At 44.8% G+C, this 18,968-nt stretch overlaps 1 protein-coding gene across 1 annotated transcript in view; it reads left to right on the plus strand.

The window, feature by feature from the left end:
* Window positions 1-18,413, plus strand: part of LOC134601972 (galactosylgalactosylxylosylprotein 3-beta-glucuronosyltransferase 1-like) — a 157,052-nt gene extending 138,639 nt beyond the window's left edge. Inside the window, exons 4-6 of the mRNA XM_063446480.1 lie at window positions 140-436; window positions 7,707-7,814; window positions 17,419-18,413. Coding sequence (XP_063302550.1) covers window positions 140-436; window positions 7,707-7,793 — 384 coding nt within the window. The 3' untranslated portion in view covers window positions 7,794-7,814; window positions 17,419-18,413. The remainder of the gene's footprint in view (window positions 1-139; window positions 437-7,706; window positions 7,815-17,418) is intronic.
* The last annotated feature ends 555 nt before the right edge of the window (window positions 18,414-18,968 follow it).

Genomic DNA, 18,968 nt, shown 5'->3' on the forward strand with positions numbered 1-18,968 from the left:
TTAAAGGAGAAAGAGCTGACTTTTTAATGCGTAGACATTATAATTGGTGCAGAATTCTGGTCAACCTTTCCCTTACATTCCTTTAAGCGCATTATTCATTGGATGGAATTGTACTAAATGTTACTTTTGTTGCACGCAGATGAGATACACAAAAACAGTAGCTGTGTGGCCAGTGGCCTTTGTGGGAGGCCTAAGATTTGAATCCCCAAAGCTCGATCCAGGAGGGAAAGTTATTGGCTGGAAGACGGTTTTTGATCCTAATCGACCATTTGCCATCGACATGGCGGGCTTTGCTGTTAATCTCCGACTGATCCTCGAAAGGCCACATGCTAATTTTAAGTTGGAAGGTGTTAAGGGCGGCTATCAGGAGAGTAGCTTGCTGAAAGATCTGGTGACCATGGATGGACTAGAGGCCAAAGCAGCCAACTGCAGCAAGGTAACTTTTAAAGATTAATCCAAGTATTGATGTTTTCAGTTAAATCAGCCAAGTGATAGGCAGACAGCTTCTTACAGAAAAACTGCCACATATTTATATAAAAGTTTATAATGAATTTACAAAACTTAAATATTCACTTTTAGTTGCTTTTTGTTATATACGTTAAGTTTCTTGTTTCATTTCATTTTAATCCAATACCTGTCAAAAAAGACATTGAAAGACAAATGTATTCTACTTCTAGACTTGCCCATGTTCCTCGTGACTGTACTTGCTTTGTGAGGGGAAAGGCAAAGGAACTGATAAGTTGCTATCCATGGTATATCCTCTTAACTGATTGAATTTCGTGGATTTATCTGAATGTGGTATTTATTTATGCAAATTTATATAGCAGATAAACAGAGTAAGCCTGCAAAAATATGTTATATCGTCATAGATAGAGCCACATTCTTCTGAACCTGTAACCTTTGCAGGGCCGTTTGAAGGAATTTGGGGGCCCCAAGCAAAATAGACATGGAGGCCCCCCCCCCCTCCACGCCCTCCCCACCTTACGCACGCAAAGCCTACAGGAACCACAATAATTAACATACACCACCCCATAATTAATACACCCCCATAATTAATCCACCACCCCATAATTAATCCACCCCCCATAATATACACCCCCCATAATTAATACACTCCCCCATAATTAATACACACCACCCCATTATAAATACACCCCCATAATTAATACACTCCCCCATAATTAATCCACCCCCCCATAATTAATATACACCCCCCATACTTAATACACCCCCATACTTAATATACACCCCCATAATTAATATACCCCACCCCATAATTAATATACACCACCCCATAATTAATATACACCACCCCATAATTAATACACTCCCCCATAATTAATATACACCACCCCATTATTAATACACCCCCATAATATACACGCCCCATACTTAATACACCCGCCATAATTAATATACACCCCCATAATTAATATACACCCCCCATAATTAATACACCCCCCCATAATTAATCCACCCCCATAATTAATATACACCACCCCATTATTAATACACCCCCATAATTAATATACACCCCCCATACTTAATACACCTTCCATACTTAATACACCCCCCATAATTAATATACACCCCCCCATACTTAATACACCCCCCATAATTAATATACACCCCCCCATAATTAATATACACCCCCCATAATTAATATACACCCCCCATAATTAATATACACCCCCATAATTAATATACACCCCCATAATTAATATACACCCCCCATAATTAATACACCCCCTTTAATTAATTAAATAACATTACATAAATTACAAAAACACAAAAATTACTACTCACGTTTTGATGATGCCTTCCCTCCGAGACCGACCACTGGATCCTTGCGCTGAAGATCCGTGAAGGCGGATTGACGGCGGCGCTGCGTACGGCGTCATTACGCCACGTCCCAAAGACTCCTCCCCCTTCTCAAAGGTGCGGCTGAGCGCAGCGTGATGATTGGGGCCGGGGGGGTGACACATGACACGTGAAGTCATGGCACCCCCCTGGACTGTGGCACCCGGGGCGGGCCCCCCCCTCTCCCCCATCCCCCCCATTAGTACGCCACTGACGAGAAAGGAGTGCTGCAGCTGCCTGAGGCTCTCTATAGAGCGCTCAGGCGGCTGCAGCCTTATAGGAAGCACCGGCTCTGCTTGGGGCCCCAGGCCAGCTCGGGGCCCCAAGCAGTTGCTTGGTTTGCCTGTCAGGTAGCGACGGCCTGAACCTTTGTCATCTTGATGCACCTACCAAACATCCATGTTGCCTTAGGATGATGTCAGAGGTACATATGTGATCCATGTTGGAACCCATTGTGGTGCTCCTTAGTTTGAATAAAATTTTTAAAAACTATGTGCCACTGACTCATTTAGTGCTCGAGTTATATCAGAATGTGGTCTGTGCTGTTGCTGTACAGTTAGAGATCTTCTTCGGCTCCTAAACCCCAAGAGCTTATCATCGACTGTAAAAATCAGTCACTAGTCAAAACCAATTTCTATAAACGCAAAAAACTTAATCATTAAGAGACAGAATGGAAACTGTTTAATTACATCACCCTCAATCTTATCTAATATAATGCACCATGTGAAATCCAAGAAACAGAGCTCTCAATAAAAAAGCAAGCAAATTTATATAAAGGTGACAATGTAGAGGTCGTTGTAGGATGTAATAGTCTCTGATGTGTGACTTCAAACGCAGTAAAATTACCCGTGAAATTAAACATTTGTATTTATTTTAATTGCAAGGGTTTTTTAAAAGAAATTTAAAAGCTGGGGGAAGGACCTATTTAGAATAAAATGTTTTGCTTTATAATGCTAAAGAAATCCCAATTCTACTACTCAGAGGGTTAAATACGCTAATGGAAATCTAAAATAGCCATAAAATTTATTCCAGACTGCGGTCAACACAAGGTTATAGGAAAGAGCTTAAAAAAAATCTTATAAACTTATTCAAAAAGATGAAAAGAGAATTATAGATTTTTACATTTTTTTTTTTTAAAGGACTTTTCTTTATTTTCATGGCAATACGTATTAGCGCACACTCTACTTACATCGGAAACTGAGATCCTGAATTTTAAAAAAAATGTTCATTGACGTCAAGCTCTGTTAAAGGTTTGGACAGCTTAAGCCAAGAAGATGAAGATACTCGTTCGCATTCAGTCCTTATTAACATCAAATTGGGTCTGAGCTTGAAACCCAATTCAGCTAATCTCATTTTAATGTTTAAAGAATACCAATATCTCAAGTCTCCTTCTTTTAGTTCTTTTGTGAATAGACCCAAGATGCTCCACTTCATATAAAAGCATTCCAATTGTGATTCCTGAGGAGTCTTAAATAGCTACAATCCAGGAAGCTCAAAGGAACATGATAGCGTCATGAATATCATTGTGTATTTATAATGCTATAGTGCCCTGTTGGCCATTTAGGCTCCTGAACCCTGTCTCTGCAGGGAGTAAAAAAGGTATTTTACTTAAATTTTCTAAATCACAGTGCGGGTCTCTGCAGGGATGCTCTGCCTCCATGGCTAAGATCATTGAGATCGATAATCTCAGCCAGTCCAATGCTTTGCCATAAAGAAAGCATTGGGAGGCTACAGCGCAAACGCTGTGCTGCCCCAATAAGATGGTCTCTGTGAGACAGACCATCTGATTGAAACATCAGAGTTTTACTCTGCTATTTTGATGAAAGTACCTGTAGTGGCTGTCTGAGTGACATCCACTAGAGGCATTTAAATTCCGCAATGAAAAATGTTTTCTCCTGCAGAGTTAAAATAGGAGAAGGGGGGGGGGGGGGCGGAGTCTGACCACCAAGCAGGGCAGACATGTCTGGCAAGAGCTCCTGCCTGGCGAGCCGAACCCGGGACGAAAGCGACAGCTATGCAGCCCAAGGTCCTCCGGGGGTGTGCCACCCACGTCGAGGGTGCCCCCCGGAACCGAAAGACACCACCCGGGGGTCCGTCGGAGCCGGGAGCGCCGACATCCACAAGCGGTCTACTGGGACCGGAGCCGGGGGGAGGCGGCCGCTCTCCTCGGCTCGGGGGCCCTTAAGAGACCTCAACCCAGCAACCCCCCCCCCCTCTGGACCGGTGGGGGTCATCCCGGTCCCCCCTGGACACATATCTGACCAAAGAGATGGGCCAGCTACAAGGCATACAGGGGTTCCAGGACACCGGGCCAAAACCAAAATGGCTGCCCAGCGTGGTAACAAGCAGAGAAACCGCATCCAACCACCAACAACACCCCTGGGGTTTTTGACCGGCTCTGTGCAAACCTCAGGGATGCACTACTGAGCAGAGGGGCAACATACCTCCAGGCTGAACGGACGGTGACCTCATGGATCAGACCCACAGCAAGACGCAGGCACTATAGGCACTTACCTCACGCATCCAAAGGGGCCACACGGCGGAGCAGGTACCTGAGATCCTCAAGGCGGGAACGGGCGCCGTGCTCCACGGGCTCACGCCTCCACTCACTGGCAAACAAAAGCGGAACCACCAAACAAGTGACGCACACAAGCACCTCACCCGACCAAAACTGCGACACTCACTACAGCATAACCCGAAGCCTTACAGCCAACGCTGCAAAACTGGAGGCCGAGTGGCCGCCCACCCCACGGAGCGCGACTGGAGCCGACCCACAAAGCGGAATCACCTTCCCCAAGAGCCACGAGGCTACCTGTCCCAGCGCACAAGACCTACCTTCGCTGGGCATAGGCTGAACTGCCCATCATGCTGCCTCACAGTTATTTCGGGCCTGGACTGCTACGAACGTCTGCTACAGCAGAATGCCCGGACTCAGACACCTAACACAGGCTACTTGCGGACTATGCCCCTATGCCATTCACTATTTTCATAGGCTATATCTACCACCTGCCCTCCCTAGGGAGTATTTGGGTTGCCCCAAGACTTTAATCGACCTAAAGCTGATTGTTCCAGTGCAATGCCCTATAAATAGACTTGAAGGCCAGCAGTATACCACACTAAGATTTATTTTTTGTTTTTTTTGTTGTTGTTAATGCGCTACGACGACATACATTTAACTGACCAGCTTGCTCCAAATCTTAAGCGCAACCAGCATTGTTCCATGCATGCCTAGCTTAGCCTGTTACAACATGTAAACAAAGTTTAATAGTTTGACACTCTCATGTATTCTTCACAGTCGTAAATATGGCATAAGCGTAAACGTTTGACCTCCCCAGAAATGCAATACCATAGACACGACATAATATTTAACTTAAGCTTAAACGAGCCTAAACCACTTATAAGCTTGTATGGCCTAGCGTTTTAATTCTACCTACTATTGTTAAAAAGCCTGTTACTTTCATGTCAAAACAAAACAAAAATGTGCACACCTCTCATGCCACTGTTAATCCTATGTTTAACTCAAGCACGCTGTTGTGGCGTATGTTTATGCTCTGTAATCACATGCACGCTAAAAATAAAGAATTTAAAAAAAATAGGAGAAGGGGCGGGGGACGGAGAGGCGTGGTATGGCTGCGTATAGTGTCCCTTTAAACATGTCCTCCATTGGATGGACAGGCCCTTATTTCAGCTATAAATTTACTAAACATTAGGATAAAGTTATTATTATCATTAAATCAGCATAGATTATTATTGAGCCAATCCTCAGCATCTGGCATTTCATTCTAAGACCCTGCGCTAGTACCCATTCACTGTTTCCAATAATCAAAATAATTTACATGTGCACTCGGAGACAACGATAAACTATAAATTCACCTTAACACCGTGAGATAATCTATCCATTCACTCTAACGAGGCTCCATCATTTCACCTGCGCAATATAACGTTTCAATAAATGTTTCCCGATTCTTCTTCATATTAGTTATATTTGTAAAGAACCTGAATTTCTGAATCTGTCCTAGATACATTGAGAATCTGTCCATGCATTCTGACACGCTGAGCATCAACTTAGACTTCGGATAATGTCTCTGGTCACTCTTAGACTTTTACGCATCACCTATTTACCCTGGGACGCTGTGATTACTACTGAGGAATTTCTCATTTACCCCATAATAATCTTTCCATTAACTCAGGGGAACAAAACCCTGACCATTATGGCAAATCCATAACATTTCTGACTATTTATACATTATTTAAAGGGACTCTGTAGGCACTATATCTGCTTCATCTCATTAAAGTGGTTATAGTGTCTGGAATCTTCTGGCGCTGTCTTTTCATTCAGCAGCCCATCCACTCTGTGCAGCCCAAAGGTCCACAGCAACCCATTCCCTCTGTGCTGATTGAGCTAATGAGGAAGTATTAGCCCATGCAGAAATTGCTGGCTGTGATTGGCTGAGAGTGTCAGCCATTACCAGTATGAGTTGGTATGGCTAAAAGGAAGTGTGTCATCTCTGCTTAGCTATGCCTCCACTGGGGCATGGGGCACTTATTTATTGTTGAACTGCTTGAAAATGGTTTAGCTAATTCACTTATCTGAAATGGTCATAGTGAATACAGTGTCATTTTAAAGGTACAAACCAAGTACCATAACCACTACATAACACTGGCATCCCATGTCGTGGGCAGAGATGACCTGTCACAAGGCAGTCAGGTTAAAACCGCCACCCACAGTTGGACAGCTAATGCAGCAGTTCAGTTGCTAATTATCTGTGTTTCATCAGAGGGGTCTGGTTTTTAGGCGTTGGTAGAACCCTTGTATTTTTGAAACCTCTCATATTGTCTTTAACAAACATGAAGGTTAAAGGATCACCATAGTGTCAGGAAAACAAATCGGTTTTCCTGACACTATAGTACCCTGAGGGTGCCCCCACCCTCAGGGTCCCCCTCCCGTGGTGCTGAAGGGACTCACCTTATTCCACCGCAGGGCTCCCTTACCTCTCCTCCCCCGCCGACGTCAGCTCCCACGTCTGACGTGAGCGGAGCGGAATGCGCATGCACGGCAGTGCCGCATGTGCATTCAAAGTGTCCATAGGAATGCATTTCTCAATGCTTTCCTATGGACGCTCTGCGTGATGGAGGCATAATATACCTCCAGCGTCGCAGATGCGCCTCTAGTGGCTGTCCGGAAGACAGCCACTAGAGGCTGGCTAAACCCCAAATGTAAACATAGCAGTTTCTCTGAAACTGCTATGTTTACAGCAGGCAGGGTTAACCCTAGAGGGACCTGGCACCCAGACCACTTAATTGCACCATAACTATTATAACGATCTCTAGAGTTCTTAGAGTGCCCATTTAACATATTAAATAAACAAGCTTGAGAAAAATAGAAGCTTTGTAATTATAACATTTGAATACAATGTTACTTATATAATTATCAGAGCTTTTATTCAAGTTCCAGAACTGTGTAGTTCAGAAAAGAATTTATAGAAAATGTAAAAGTTGCTTTATATTGTCAATTAGTGAAAAATAATGGGCTGGAATAAAAAAGGAAATTAATTGAGGCTGGAAGGTTTTTTGTTTTTTTTCCAATTTAGAAACTCATGGTTTACATCATTAATTTGCAGGAATAGTGATAAGCCTGGCATTTATGTTTTAAATTAAAAAGGAGAACCATCTGTCATACACCAGTTGGTGTGTTTCACCATAGACACAGAAAATTCCTCTGCTCCAGATCCAATAGAAACATTAGGGTTAGGTCCATAAGCAGACCCATGTTTGCTGTGTTTTTGAGGAATTTTGGAAACCTTGACATCCTGTAGGACATAACGTGTTTGTTGTACCTATTGCAGGTCCTGGTTTGGCACACAAGGACTGAGCGACCTACGCTTGTGAATGAAGGGAAACGAGGATTCACAGACCCAAATATTGAAGTCTAGCCATACGGATCCTCCAGCTGTGTAAGTGCCCTCAGTGATGCTGTACAACTGAAAGATATACAGGGTTATTTACCAAAGTGGAAAATGTATTCATACTTACTTTTTTTTTAAATTAATTAATTTTCTTTTCCTGGCTATTATTCATGGCAGCATATACACATGGGTTAGCTCCTCCCCTACAGCCGATAGGACAGGAAAACCACCAAGGTTTTAAAAGGAGGCTCCATCCCCAAGGTCCTCTACAGTACATAAATAGAGAGATTAATGGGTGGGAAGTATATGCTGCCATGAATAAGAGCCAGGAAAAGAAAATTACGGTAAGTATGAATACATTTTCCACTTTCTTGGCTAATCATGGCAGCATATACACATGGGGAATACCCAAGCTTACAAAGGGAGGGACAGAATAGCCAAACAAATAATCAGAATAATTCAACATAGATAGAAGAATGAACTGAGTTAAGTACTTGAGTACCAAATTGTGCATCATAGACTGTTTTAACGAACAGTCTGAAATGCCAGACAAACGTGTCTAAAGAGGTTCAAATGCTAGCTAACAAAAAGTGTCAGCAGAAACCATTGCCATGGCAACCCATGATGCTGCAACAGCATGAGAGGAGAGTGCCCTGATACCCTCCAGCACAGGTAGAGAACGGACGTGACGTCCAAATTGTGCCTCATTAATTGCTTCAATGTCCAATCTGTAATGCAGGACAAACTAGTTCAAAGAGGTCCAAATGCCAACTTTACAAAGTTTCAGCAGAGACCATTGCCATGGATGCCCACGAGATGCTGTAACAGCACTAGTGGAGAATGCCCCAAATCCTTTGGTACAGGTAGAGAATGGCATTGAAAGGCTCTCACTTTAGGCAGGATGTCTGGTGCTACATGCAAGACAACCATATCCTGTTGAAATTCAGTGAATGGGGGTACACAGGATCAAGCCTGGAGTTCACCCATTTTCCTTGCTGGGGTACCAGCCACCAGCACTTTCTGTGCTACCACCATGGAAGCTCCTTCTAGAGGTTCGAATAATGGTTCAGTCAGGGCCCGTGAGACCAGTGGTACGTCACATATTGGCTTCACCACACTCAGTGGAGGCATGACTTCAATCAATGCCTATATGAAGCAAAGTGCAGCTAAGTGCTCCTCTAGAGTGTTATAACACAGAACCTTTTAAGGCCTGAACGAGGAGTAGTTCCAACAGACAAAAGCATGTCATGCTTAGTAAATCCTGTATAGGATTGTAATGACCGTTTTAGGGATGCCTATACTAATATGGACTCCCGCATCAACACCAGAACTTGAGGATCCTGGTGTGTCATGGGGCCTTGTAATAGGTCTGGACGTACTGGAATTTCCCTTGGAGGTTCCATAATCATCTTATTCATCATAGGAATTAGAGTCGACACGGTCTTCCACTGTCACCTCTTGCATTGCCTTTTTAGGAAAGTCGAAAACAGGAAAATATGTACATCAGACAAAAATTCTAAATATGAGTCAGTGTATCCTGAACCTGATCATTCTGGTCATAGAATGTAAAAAATACTTCTGGACCTGGTAGTTCCAAGAAATGTCCATCAGATCTATGTAGGGTATCAGGCAATCTGCGTCAACCCCGAGGATACGTCAGGACATGGTTGCCAATCCATCTTGTCCACAGTTATTTGGCTCCAGCTTCTGTGCCCTGATCATTATGGGCTGGAATTCCATCAATACGTATCTTTGAGACCCATCTTGGTAGATATAGGATACAGTTGCATTGATATTTGAGCCAATTTGGACCCACTCGTTCTTCAGCAAGCCTCTGAAGTGAAGAAGAGCCTTGAAAATGACTCTTAATTCCAAACAAATGAATGGAAATATTGTGCAACATGGTCCAAACACTGTGCAACCAATCTTCTAAAAACTGGAATTCGAGCTAATAATTGACCAATGAGGTTCTGTTCACTGGAAACTCAGAGATCTAATCCCTCTTTCAGCTGCCAGGGTAAGGTGTAACTCCACTGATGGGGACATAGTAAGTGGCTGGCTCCAATAATCTCTCTCTTGTTAGACCAAGATAGGAAGGATCTGTAAGGAATCCAGAGATGCCATTGAGCCCACCTGACAAGTCTGCTGGTGGAAGCCAGGATTCCTAGTGGTTGCATCTATTTTCTTGCTGTTACCAAGCAGAAATTAAGAAACTGGGAGAGAAAACCTTTACAATCTGTGGAACTGTTCCCGAGATAGAGAAAAAGCAGAGCATAGAATTTTCCACTCTGGAATGTCAACCACTGAGCAGGTCTGAAACTGCTTTTCTTGATATTCATCAAGCAGCCAAACTTTAGGAGTTATAAAAGAACTATATACCTCTGTGTGCCTGCCTTCTGAGGGTCTCAGGCTATCAGAAGTAGATCCTCCAGATAATGGAACCAGGTGGAGTTCTGGACTCTCAATAAAACTATAAGCACATATAAAGATTCTTGGGGCCGCATTGGGGCCAAATGGTAGGGCACTAACATGAAAGTTCTCTTCTGAGCTAATGCCGAAGATCTCTGCAGATTGGACTGAAAGTAAGCATCCTTGAGATATATAGAGGTAAGGAAATTATCCTTCCAGATTGCTTGAGATATGGATCTGATTGACTCCATCCCGAAGACTGACATCCAGCCTCTTGTTGGCCCCTCTTATGTCCAGTGTAGGTTTCCATGTGCTTTTCCTCTTAGCACCAGAAGAGAGGCGAAACTGGTCCCTGGAACTGCTCTTGTTCTGGGACCTAAAAAAAAAAAAAATCACCACTTCGTCCAGAATGCTTCTTCCTTCAGTGCTTTACCTTTTGATTCATTGGTCTTAATACTCCTGTTGGTATGGAGACTCCTGTGCCCGTTAGGAAAAAAAACTCCAGTCTATATCAATCTGGACCATGGATACCACTCAAGCCTCCAGAGTATGACGAGCCCAGGTATGTGTGATCAGAAAAATGAGGCTCCTAGTACTGGAGGAGATATGTTCATTGCTGAAGAGCAAAACAACTGCTTTATAGCTCCATTAGAACCTTGAAAGGCAGGTTTACCAATATCCATGAGTTACCTCTGGACTATACCTTGCAGGGCCAGTAGCTCCATGTATCTCAGAAATACTGGTCACTGGAGGTTCTCCGGTCAGACTATGAGGAGCTGGGATCCTTGGAACTTCCATCCTAAGGTACCAATATCTTGCAGCCCTCATTCGCCTTTGCAATGGAATTATCCAAAGTTTTCCCAAACAGCACCACCCCTTCAAATAGAATGGTGTAGAGGGCAGACTTGGAGGATGAGTCGTCATCCCAGAAATAGAGCCATAATGCTTTCTTAGCTGCTATAGATAAAGCCATTTGCTCCAGAGAATATCCTAGTTACATCTAGAGAAGTTTCTGTGAAGAAGACCTGAAGACTTCAGACTGCCTCTTCAATCTTGGCTTTTAATATCTCTCTCCATAGTATCCTTTAGATCTTTAAATCACATATTTCATGTTTGTAGAAACAGCAACGGAAGTCACAGCTGGCTGGCCTCCTGCAATGGTAGGCGTAAAAGTTTGGACAGGTCTGCGTCCACCTATGATCCATAAGTGTGCAACTTAGGTGGTGTAGTTCTGGGGTTGGAAATAATTCCTTCACAGGGTAAAGCCTGGCCTCTTTTCTTACCCCTAAGGCCTCTGGAACTTACTTTGTAAGCCCTGCCCGCATGTCATGTGGCTGCACAGTGATAGGTCATGCTGAAGCGACAACCTTCTGGAGGAAGTCAGTGCATAACCGATTCCTTCCACTGTTTTTTTCCTCATAACCAGATCCTGGTGAAGAATCAGACACCTGACAAATAATAACTAAACATTACCTGTGGTAAAGTATTAAGAAAAAAATGTGCACTGTTAAATTCTATAAGAAACCAGCAAAACAGCTTTAAAACAGGCTGAAGACAGCACTTATCCATGTCTGGAGACCCTGCAAATACTTACCAAATAAGTGTGGTATGTTTACTGTAATTTTCCCTTTATTTTAGGCACTTTCTGGCAATTGCCCTTATCCAAGATGACTGCCACAACTTGTATTCCCACAATGCAAGTCATCTGTATTAGGCCCAATAAGGCACAAACTGCACACATGTGGGCCTATTCCGAGTGTGTTTGCTGTTTAGAGACCAGGGAGAGGACTCTGAAGCCTAAATGGCCCCTAAACACCCAGGGAACCGGGAATAAATCACTGGGACCGAGGGGAAGCAAAATAGATAGCAAAAGTGCCTGCAAGGGAGTTTAAAAGGCAACCACGTGCAAAAAGTCAAAGTTTAAAGGCACCACAGTCTAAAGGCCTCAAGATATAAAAGGTAAAAGTTTTCAAAATGTATCACAGTTTTTAAAATAAATCAGTCTTCAAATGCACTGCAGTTTTCCAATGCACTGCAGTTTTCCAAATGCACTGCAGTTTCCAATGACTTGCGGTGTGGCGAAACCAACCTCGCCACTATGAGCTGGAGAAGCCTGGTTGCTCGCCTGCTTCCTTTGGACTATGGACCAGACTTTAAAAAGCGTTATTTTACCTGCAGAAAGGCATATTCGTGCCTTTCAGCCGGGGTGTTCGGTAGATTCCAGCTACCGAACAAACTACCGTATGAGGGACCACCTAGGAGATGGAGTGTGCCGTCAATTAACCGCCCAGAAGCTGCGGTTAACCGCAGCTTAGTTGATGAACGCTGGGTGGCCTTTGTTCGTTTGCCGACCACGAGGTAGCGGCCATTTTAATCGTGCGAAATACCAGCGGTGTTCGGCGAGGATTCTATGGAACTATAAACGGACACTTAATTGCACGAACACCGCTGAGCCGTCTGTCGCCTGGGTCCTAATCGTACAAGGTTAACCGAACACTGGAATTCGGTATTTCTATGGGAATTGTAGTAACCCAGATAGCTATACCATGGAGCCTATTTGTGTGATTAAAGACTTTGGCTCCATGGCGATTAAACTGTATTCGTGTAGTCTGGGTGCCAGTCACTTAATAATGTGCACCCAGACCTGAGCTATCTGGGGATATGTAACATGTCTGTGTTGGGTGGAATAAAAGTGACTTTATATATTTTAAAGCATAATACTGTATTTAGATCCCCACATGTGTAATGGAGTCTTGTCTTTGTCCTGGGAGGTAATTGGATTACCTCTACAATTATCTCCAGGGCAGAAGGGAGGAAACCAGGATGCATTGTGGGAATGTTTACTGCTGTGTGTCTGTAATTGGTTTATGTCTGTCCTTTGTTACAGTCTTCCATTTGGTCCCCTAGGGGAGTGTCCACCTGGTGGGAGACCTGCATAAATACTGGGCAGGTAGCCCTGAGTAAAGGAGTTGCTGTTTAACCCTGAAGCTGGAGTGTGTCTCTTTCTTGGGGGAAGGGGACTGTACGCCGACTGCCAGGAGTGTAAGCTGTCCATATTGCTTTTCCTGTTCGGCTGCTTCCAGGGTTCGTGTGTCTGCTGTTCGAGAGTTGGTGAATTCGTGCAGTTTGGGAGTTCGGGAAGTTGGTGCTTATGGTAGCTGCTGGTCTATGGAAAAGGGGATTATCGCCTAAACGCATTTTTCCCCTTTTATGCTGAAACGGTCCGTTACAATTGGTGGCAAGCGGCGGGATCGTTCCTACAACCAGAGGGACAGCTACAGACAACACCATTCCTGGATTACAAAGTGAGGGCAACGCCAGTACCCGTACAGCGCCCCTATCTACAAGGAACCAACTGCAGCAGAGCAAGCATGGCACCCAGCTACACTCAAGAGGCGTATGACAGAGAGGTCACCGCGGTGCTGGCTATATGCGGACCCAACCTCTCAGAGGATCTAATACAGCGTGTGAAGAAAGCAGTGCGAGAGTACTTGCCGTGGGAATCAGAGTGGGCCAGGGGGTTTGCAGACCTCCCTCCCCAGCGGCAATGTGTGGCCCAGGGAGCTGATGGTGTCGTCCATCCTCCCCAGCAGCCGTGTGTGTCCCAGGGAGCTGAAGGTGCAGTCCTTCCTCCCCAGCGGCAGGCTGAGTTACAGGGGGCAGAGGTTGTTGTTCCTGCCCCCCAGCAGCAAAGTGAGATGCCAAGAAGGCAGTGTGAAGTGAAGGGAGAGGAGAGCAGCGTCCTCCCTCCCCAGCGGCAATGTGTGCCCCAGGGAGCTGATGGTGTCGTCCATCCTCCCCAGCAGCCGTGTGTGTCCAAGGGAGCCGAAGGTGCAGTCCTTCCTCCCCAGCGGCAGGCTGAGTTACAGGGGGCAGAGGTTGTTGTTCCTGCCCCCCAGCAGCAAAGTGATATGCCAAGAAGGCAGTGTGAAGTGAAGGGAGAGGAGAGCAGCGTCCTCCCTCCCCAGCGGCAATGTGTGCCCCAGGGAGCTGATGGTGTCGTCCATCCTCCCCAGCAGCCGTGTGTGTCCAAGGGAGCCGAAGGTGCAGTCCTTCCTCCCCAGCGGCAGGCTGAGTTACAGGGGGCAGAGGTTGTTATTCCTGCTCCCCAGCAGCAAAGTGATATGCCAAGAAGGCAGTGTGAAGTGAAGGGAGAGGAGAGCAGCGTCCTCCCTCCCCAGCGGCAATGTGTGCCCCAGGGAGCTGATGGTGTCGTCCATCCTCCCCAGCAGCCGTGTGTGTCCAAGGGAGCCGAAGGTGCAGTCCTTCCTCCCCAGCGGCAGGCTGAGTTACAGGGGGCAGAGGTTGTTGTTCCTGCCCCCCAGCAGCAAAGTGATATGCCAAGAAGGCAGTGTGAAGCGAAGGGAGAGGAGAGCAGCGTCCTCCCTCCCCAGCGGCAGTGTGTGCCCCAGGGAGCTGATGGTGTCGTCCATCCTCCCCAGCGGCAGTGTGTACCCCAGGGAGCTGATGGTGTCGTCCATCCTCCCCAGCGGCAGTGTGTCCTGCCGGGAGCAGAGACAGTCAGTCTCGCACCCCAGCAGCCGGACAAGAGAATGAAAGGGGAGACAGCTGGTCCCCCTTTCCACCAGCAGAGAGAGTGGCAGGGAGAGGAGCCTGCTACCCCCTCTCCCCAGCGGCAGTTTACCATCCAGAGAGAGGAGCTTGTTACACCCTCTCTCCAGCGGCAGCCTAACCCACCAAGGGGAGATGTTAAGCCCCACGACTGTGCAGATGGGACCGTAGTCTCTGTACTTACAGCCCAAGGGGTAGGGACGGTCGGTCCTGTCCCCCAGCCACAGAGCGATGTATCCAAAGGGGAGACAGTCGGTCTCCCCCTCCGGCAGCCGAGCTATGCACCTAAAGGGGAGACAGTCAGTCTCCAGCAACCAGGCTCCAACCAGACTACTTCCGTGGTAGTGCTGGCACCAGGACAGAATACCGCTGGTCTCTGCCCCCTCAGCAACCCACCAAGGCAGCCTAACTGTTCCCCACACAGTCATGGTGAGACACCTGGACCTGGACAAGTTTGTAATTTTTTCAGGTGTAGTACCCAGTTATTGTGGGGGGGCTGTACTAATAGTTGTGTTTTGTGGGTGGGTTGCTGGACTAACCAGGGCACTGACCGGCAGGAGGTCAGGTACCCTATTAGTCTAATTGGTAAAGGGGAGAAGTGTGGCGAAACCAACCTCGCCACTATGAGCTGGAGAAGCCTGGTTGCTCGCCTGCTTCCTTTGGACTATGGACCAGACTTTAAAAAGCGTTATTTTACCTGCAGAAAGTCATATTCGTGCCTTTCAGCCGGGGTGTTCGGTAGATTCCAGCTACCGAACAAACTACCGTATGAGGGACCACCTAGGAGATGGAGTGTGCCGTCAATTAACCGCCCAGAAGCTGCGGTTAACCGCAGCTTAATTGATGAACGCTGGGTGGCCTTTGTTCGTTTGCCGACCACGAGGTAGCGGCCATTTTAATCGTGCGAAATACCAGCGGTGTTCGGCGAGGATTCTATGGAACTATAAACGGACACTTAATTGCACGAACACCGCTGAGCCGTCTGTCGCCTGGGTCCTAATCGTACAAGGTTAACCGAACACTGGAATTCGGTATTTCTATGGGAATTGTAGTAACCCAGATAGCTATACCATGGAGCCTATTTGTGTGATTAAAGACTTTGGCTCCATGGCGATTAAACTGTATTCGTGTAGTCTGGGTGCCAGTCACTTAATAATGTGCACCCAGACCTGAGCTATCTGGGGATATGTAACATGTCTGTGTTGGGTGGAATAAAAGTGACTTTATATATTTTAAAGCATAATACTGTATTTAGATCCCCACATGTGTAATGGAGTCTTGTCTTTGTCCTGGGAGGTAATTGGATTACCTCTACAATTATCTCCAGGGCAGAAGGGAGGAAACCAGGATGCATTGTGGGAATGTTTACTGCTGTGTGTCTGTAATTGGTTTATGTCTGTCCTTTGTTACAGTCTTCCATTTGGTCCCCTAGGGGAGTGTCCACCTGGTGGGAGACCTGCATAAATACTGGGCAGGTAGCCCTGAGTAAAGGAGTTGCTGTTTAACCCTGAAGCTGGAGTGTGTCTCTTTCTTGGGGGGAAGGGGACTGTACGCCGACTGCCAGGAGTGTAAGCTGTCCATATTGCTTTTCCTGTTCGGCTGCTTCCAGGGTTCGTGTGTCTGCTGTTCGAGAGTTGGTGAATTCGTGCAGTTTGGGAGTTCGGGAAGTTGGTGCTTATGGTAGCTGCTGGTCTATGGAAAAGGGGATTATCGCCTAAACGCATTTTTCCCCTTTTATGCTGAAACGGTCCGTTACATGCGGTATTACATGCAACAGTATTAAATGCAAATTTAAATGAAACAGTTTTAAATGCCACACAGCTTAAATGCTTCCTAGCAAAAGCACAACCGCATAATGTACCACAATCTTAAAAATAAGGTACAGCTGTATAATGTACTAGTTTAAAGATATCACAGCATAAAAGCACAACTGCTTAATGTACTACAGTAAAACAGGCAAATAAAGTAATGAAGATAAAAAAAAAAAAACATACATGTCCGTAAGTAAAGGGAGCAAATTGCTCACGTCCTATGGGCTGTGGGAGAGGAAAAAGACTGAGGACCTTAGGGATGGAGCCTCCTTTTAAAACCTTGGTGGTTTTCCTGTCCTATCGGCTGTAGGGGAGGAGCTAACCCATGTGTATATGCTGCCATGATTAGCCAGGAAAGTGAGTTTCAAACTAAGGTTAAAATATTCAATATCTCGAAAGTCAGGTATGGTTTCAGTTTAGCTACTTTGGCCTTAAATTTGAATTCTCACGTTAGTGAATAACCCTGATGGTCAGCTGCAGAGAGATGCTGGTACAGTATCAGGTGGAGAGGGTGGGAGTTTAATGGCAAGTGGCCTTATCATCTTTGCTAGTGGTCCAGCAAAGAAATCAGCACTTTTATATTATACTTGCAATTCCTGCAGATACTAGATCTGCAGCTATTGGAAGCCAAGATTTCATACACCTAAGAAAAAAAAGTAAAACATCTAGACCCCAGGATCTGCTTAAAAATTGGCAAAAGCTAGATGTACCTATCCGGTTTAATATCTTAATATATTTTATTTATTACTAGTATGTACAATTCCTGCTTTAGGCAATAATCCTTTCTGTTATTGTTTGAATAAATCCCCGTAAAACCACTGACTGTTTGTTTTTTTGTTTTATTTTTATTATATTCTTAGGTAAGCACAATGGAATGAAAACGCACTATTTCTGTACTTTCGGGAGAACAAGGGAATACCCATAAAAGAGGCACACGCACAGGACGAAGACATACATTTGTGGCTCTTTGTGGGCAACAGAGTGTTATTAATTGTAACTATTTTTTAAATCTTCGAATCATGAATCGACAGTTGCATACATTTGTAAAAGAAAAAAAAAAAGAACCTGATTTTAGTTTTTTTTAGTTGAAAGCAAGTTGCTGCTGCTGATAGTATTTCATAAATAAAGACTGAGACTGAGAAAGAAAAGGACAGAAACTTCGTAAAATACCTTATGTTAAACCTCTTGTATGAAGACAACATATGTTAAACCCTCTTCAAAGATCTGGGTCTGTGTACCAAAGCTAATTAAAACGTTCCTGCTCTTCGCTGTTTTGTCAAATGTAGGGCGCTCGTTAATCGCATTTACATAGGACTGACACATTCAGAGACAGAAGGCTTATGCCCCATCTGACGCAACAGATTCTGCTGGCTCTAATTAAAAACAACAAAAAGGTACAAACAGAACCCTAGTGCGTCCTATTCTTGTACATGTGAAACGGAACTCATTATCAAGTCTTCCCGCTGTCACTCTCAGAACCGCACAATGGCAGACGCCCAGGACTAACCAGAGGCGACAGATGGAGTTTCAGTGTCAGCCCTCCAATGGTCCTGGCGGCCGAGGTGTTAACTGGAAATTAGAATATAGAACATATCATATTATATGTGTAATTCTATCTTGGTTGTATTGTCCCAAATTTTACAAGCCAGGTGTTAGTTCACAACATCGCTCTGAACAAATGCCATAGTCTCAGGGCAAATCCATTAGCGTCATTAAAGTTTTCACCTAGGAATCTATTCATACTAGTTCATTGTTCGCCAGGTTCTGCTGACACTATAACAGCTTCCAAATCAGTAATATATAATTTAGTCACCATTTACCATACAGATGAATTATATGTTTATTTGCTTTAGAAGCTGCTAGAATGTGTGCCTGCGCAGTTACATTACTAGCCCATCTCTGATGCGATTGGTTCTGCTTGGTTCTGCTCGCAATGATCATTCGTGATTTTGAAACCACAGATAGTATCTGTGGCTATTGGGAGTTGCATTAAACATCAGAGCAGGGCACGTGCCTCCTACCCAAATCAGTGACTGTACTGGGAGTTTTTAACAATACTGAATAGCAACCAGATAGACAGACAGATTTATAGGACAGAGAGATCATAAGATAATTTTTTGCCGCGCTTGAAAAAATTATATAAATAAAATGTATAACGAGCTTCTCTAATTAGAATGTTTTGGTTTTTTTTTTTTTTTTAAATATGTTCTATCCAAATTGCATATGTAGAGCTGAAATAGTACTTCTATTTATTTAATTTTTTTACATTTCCTTAGCCTTCATTCCTGTTCTATTGTAAATGTTGCATAATTGAGTCCAAAAGCAGCTTTACAAAGTATCCTGCAAGGCTAAGCACGCACCCATATTCTACCAATGTTAATTATTGGGGGGCAGAGGGCTGCTCTTTCTG

This window comes from Pelobates fuscus, chromosome 1 (genome assembly GCF_036172605.1).
Source record: "Pelobates fuscus isolate aPelFus1 chromosome 1, aPelFus1.pri, whole genome shotgun sequence".
NCBI classification, from domain to species: Eukaryota; Metazoa; Chordata; class Amphibia; order Anura; family Pelobatidae; genus Pelobates; species Pelobates fuscus.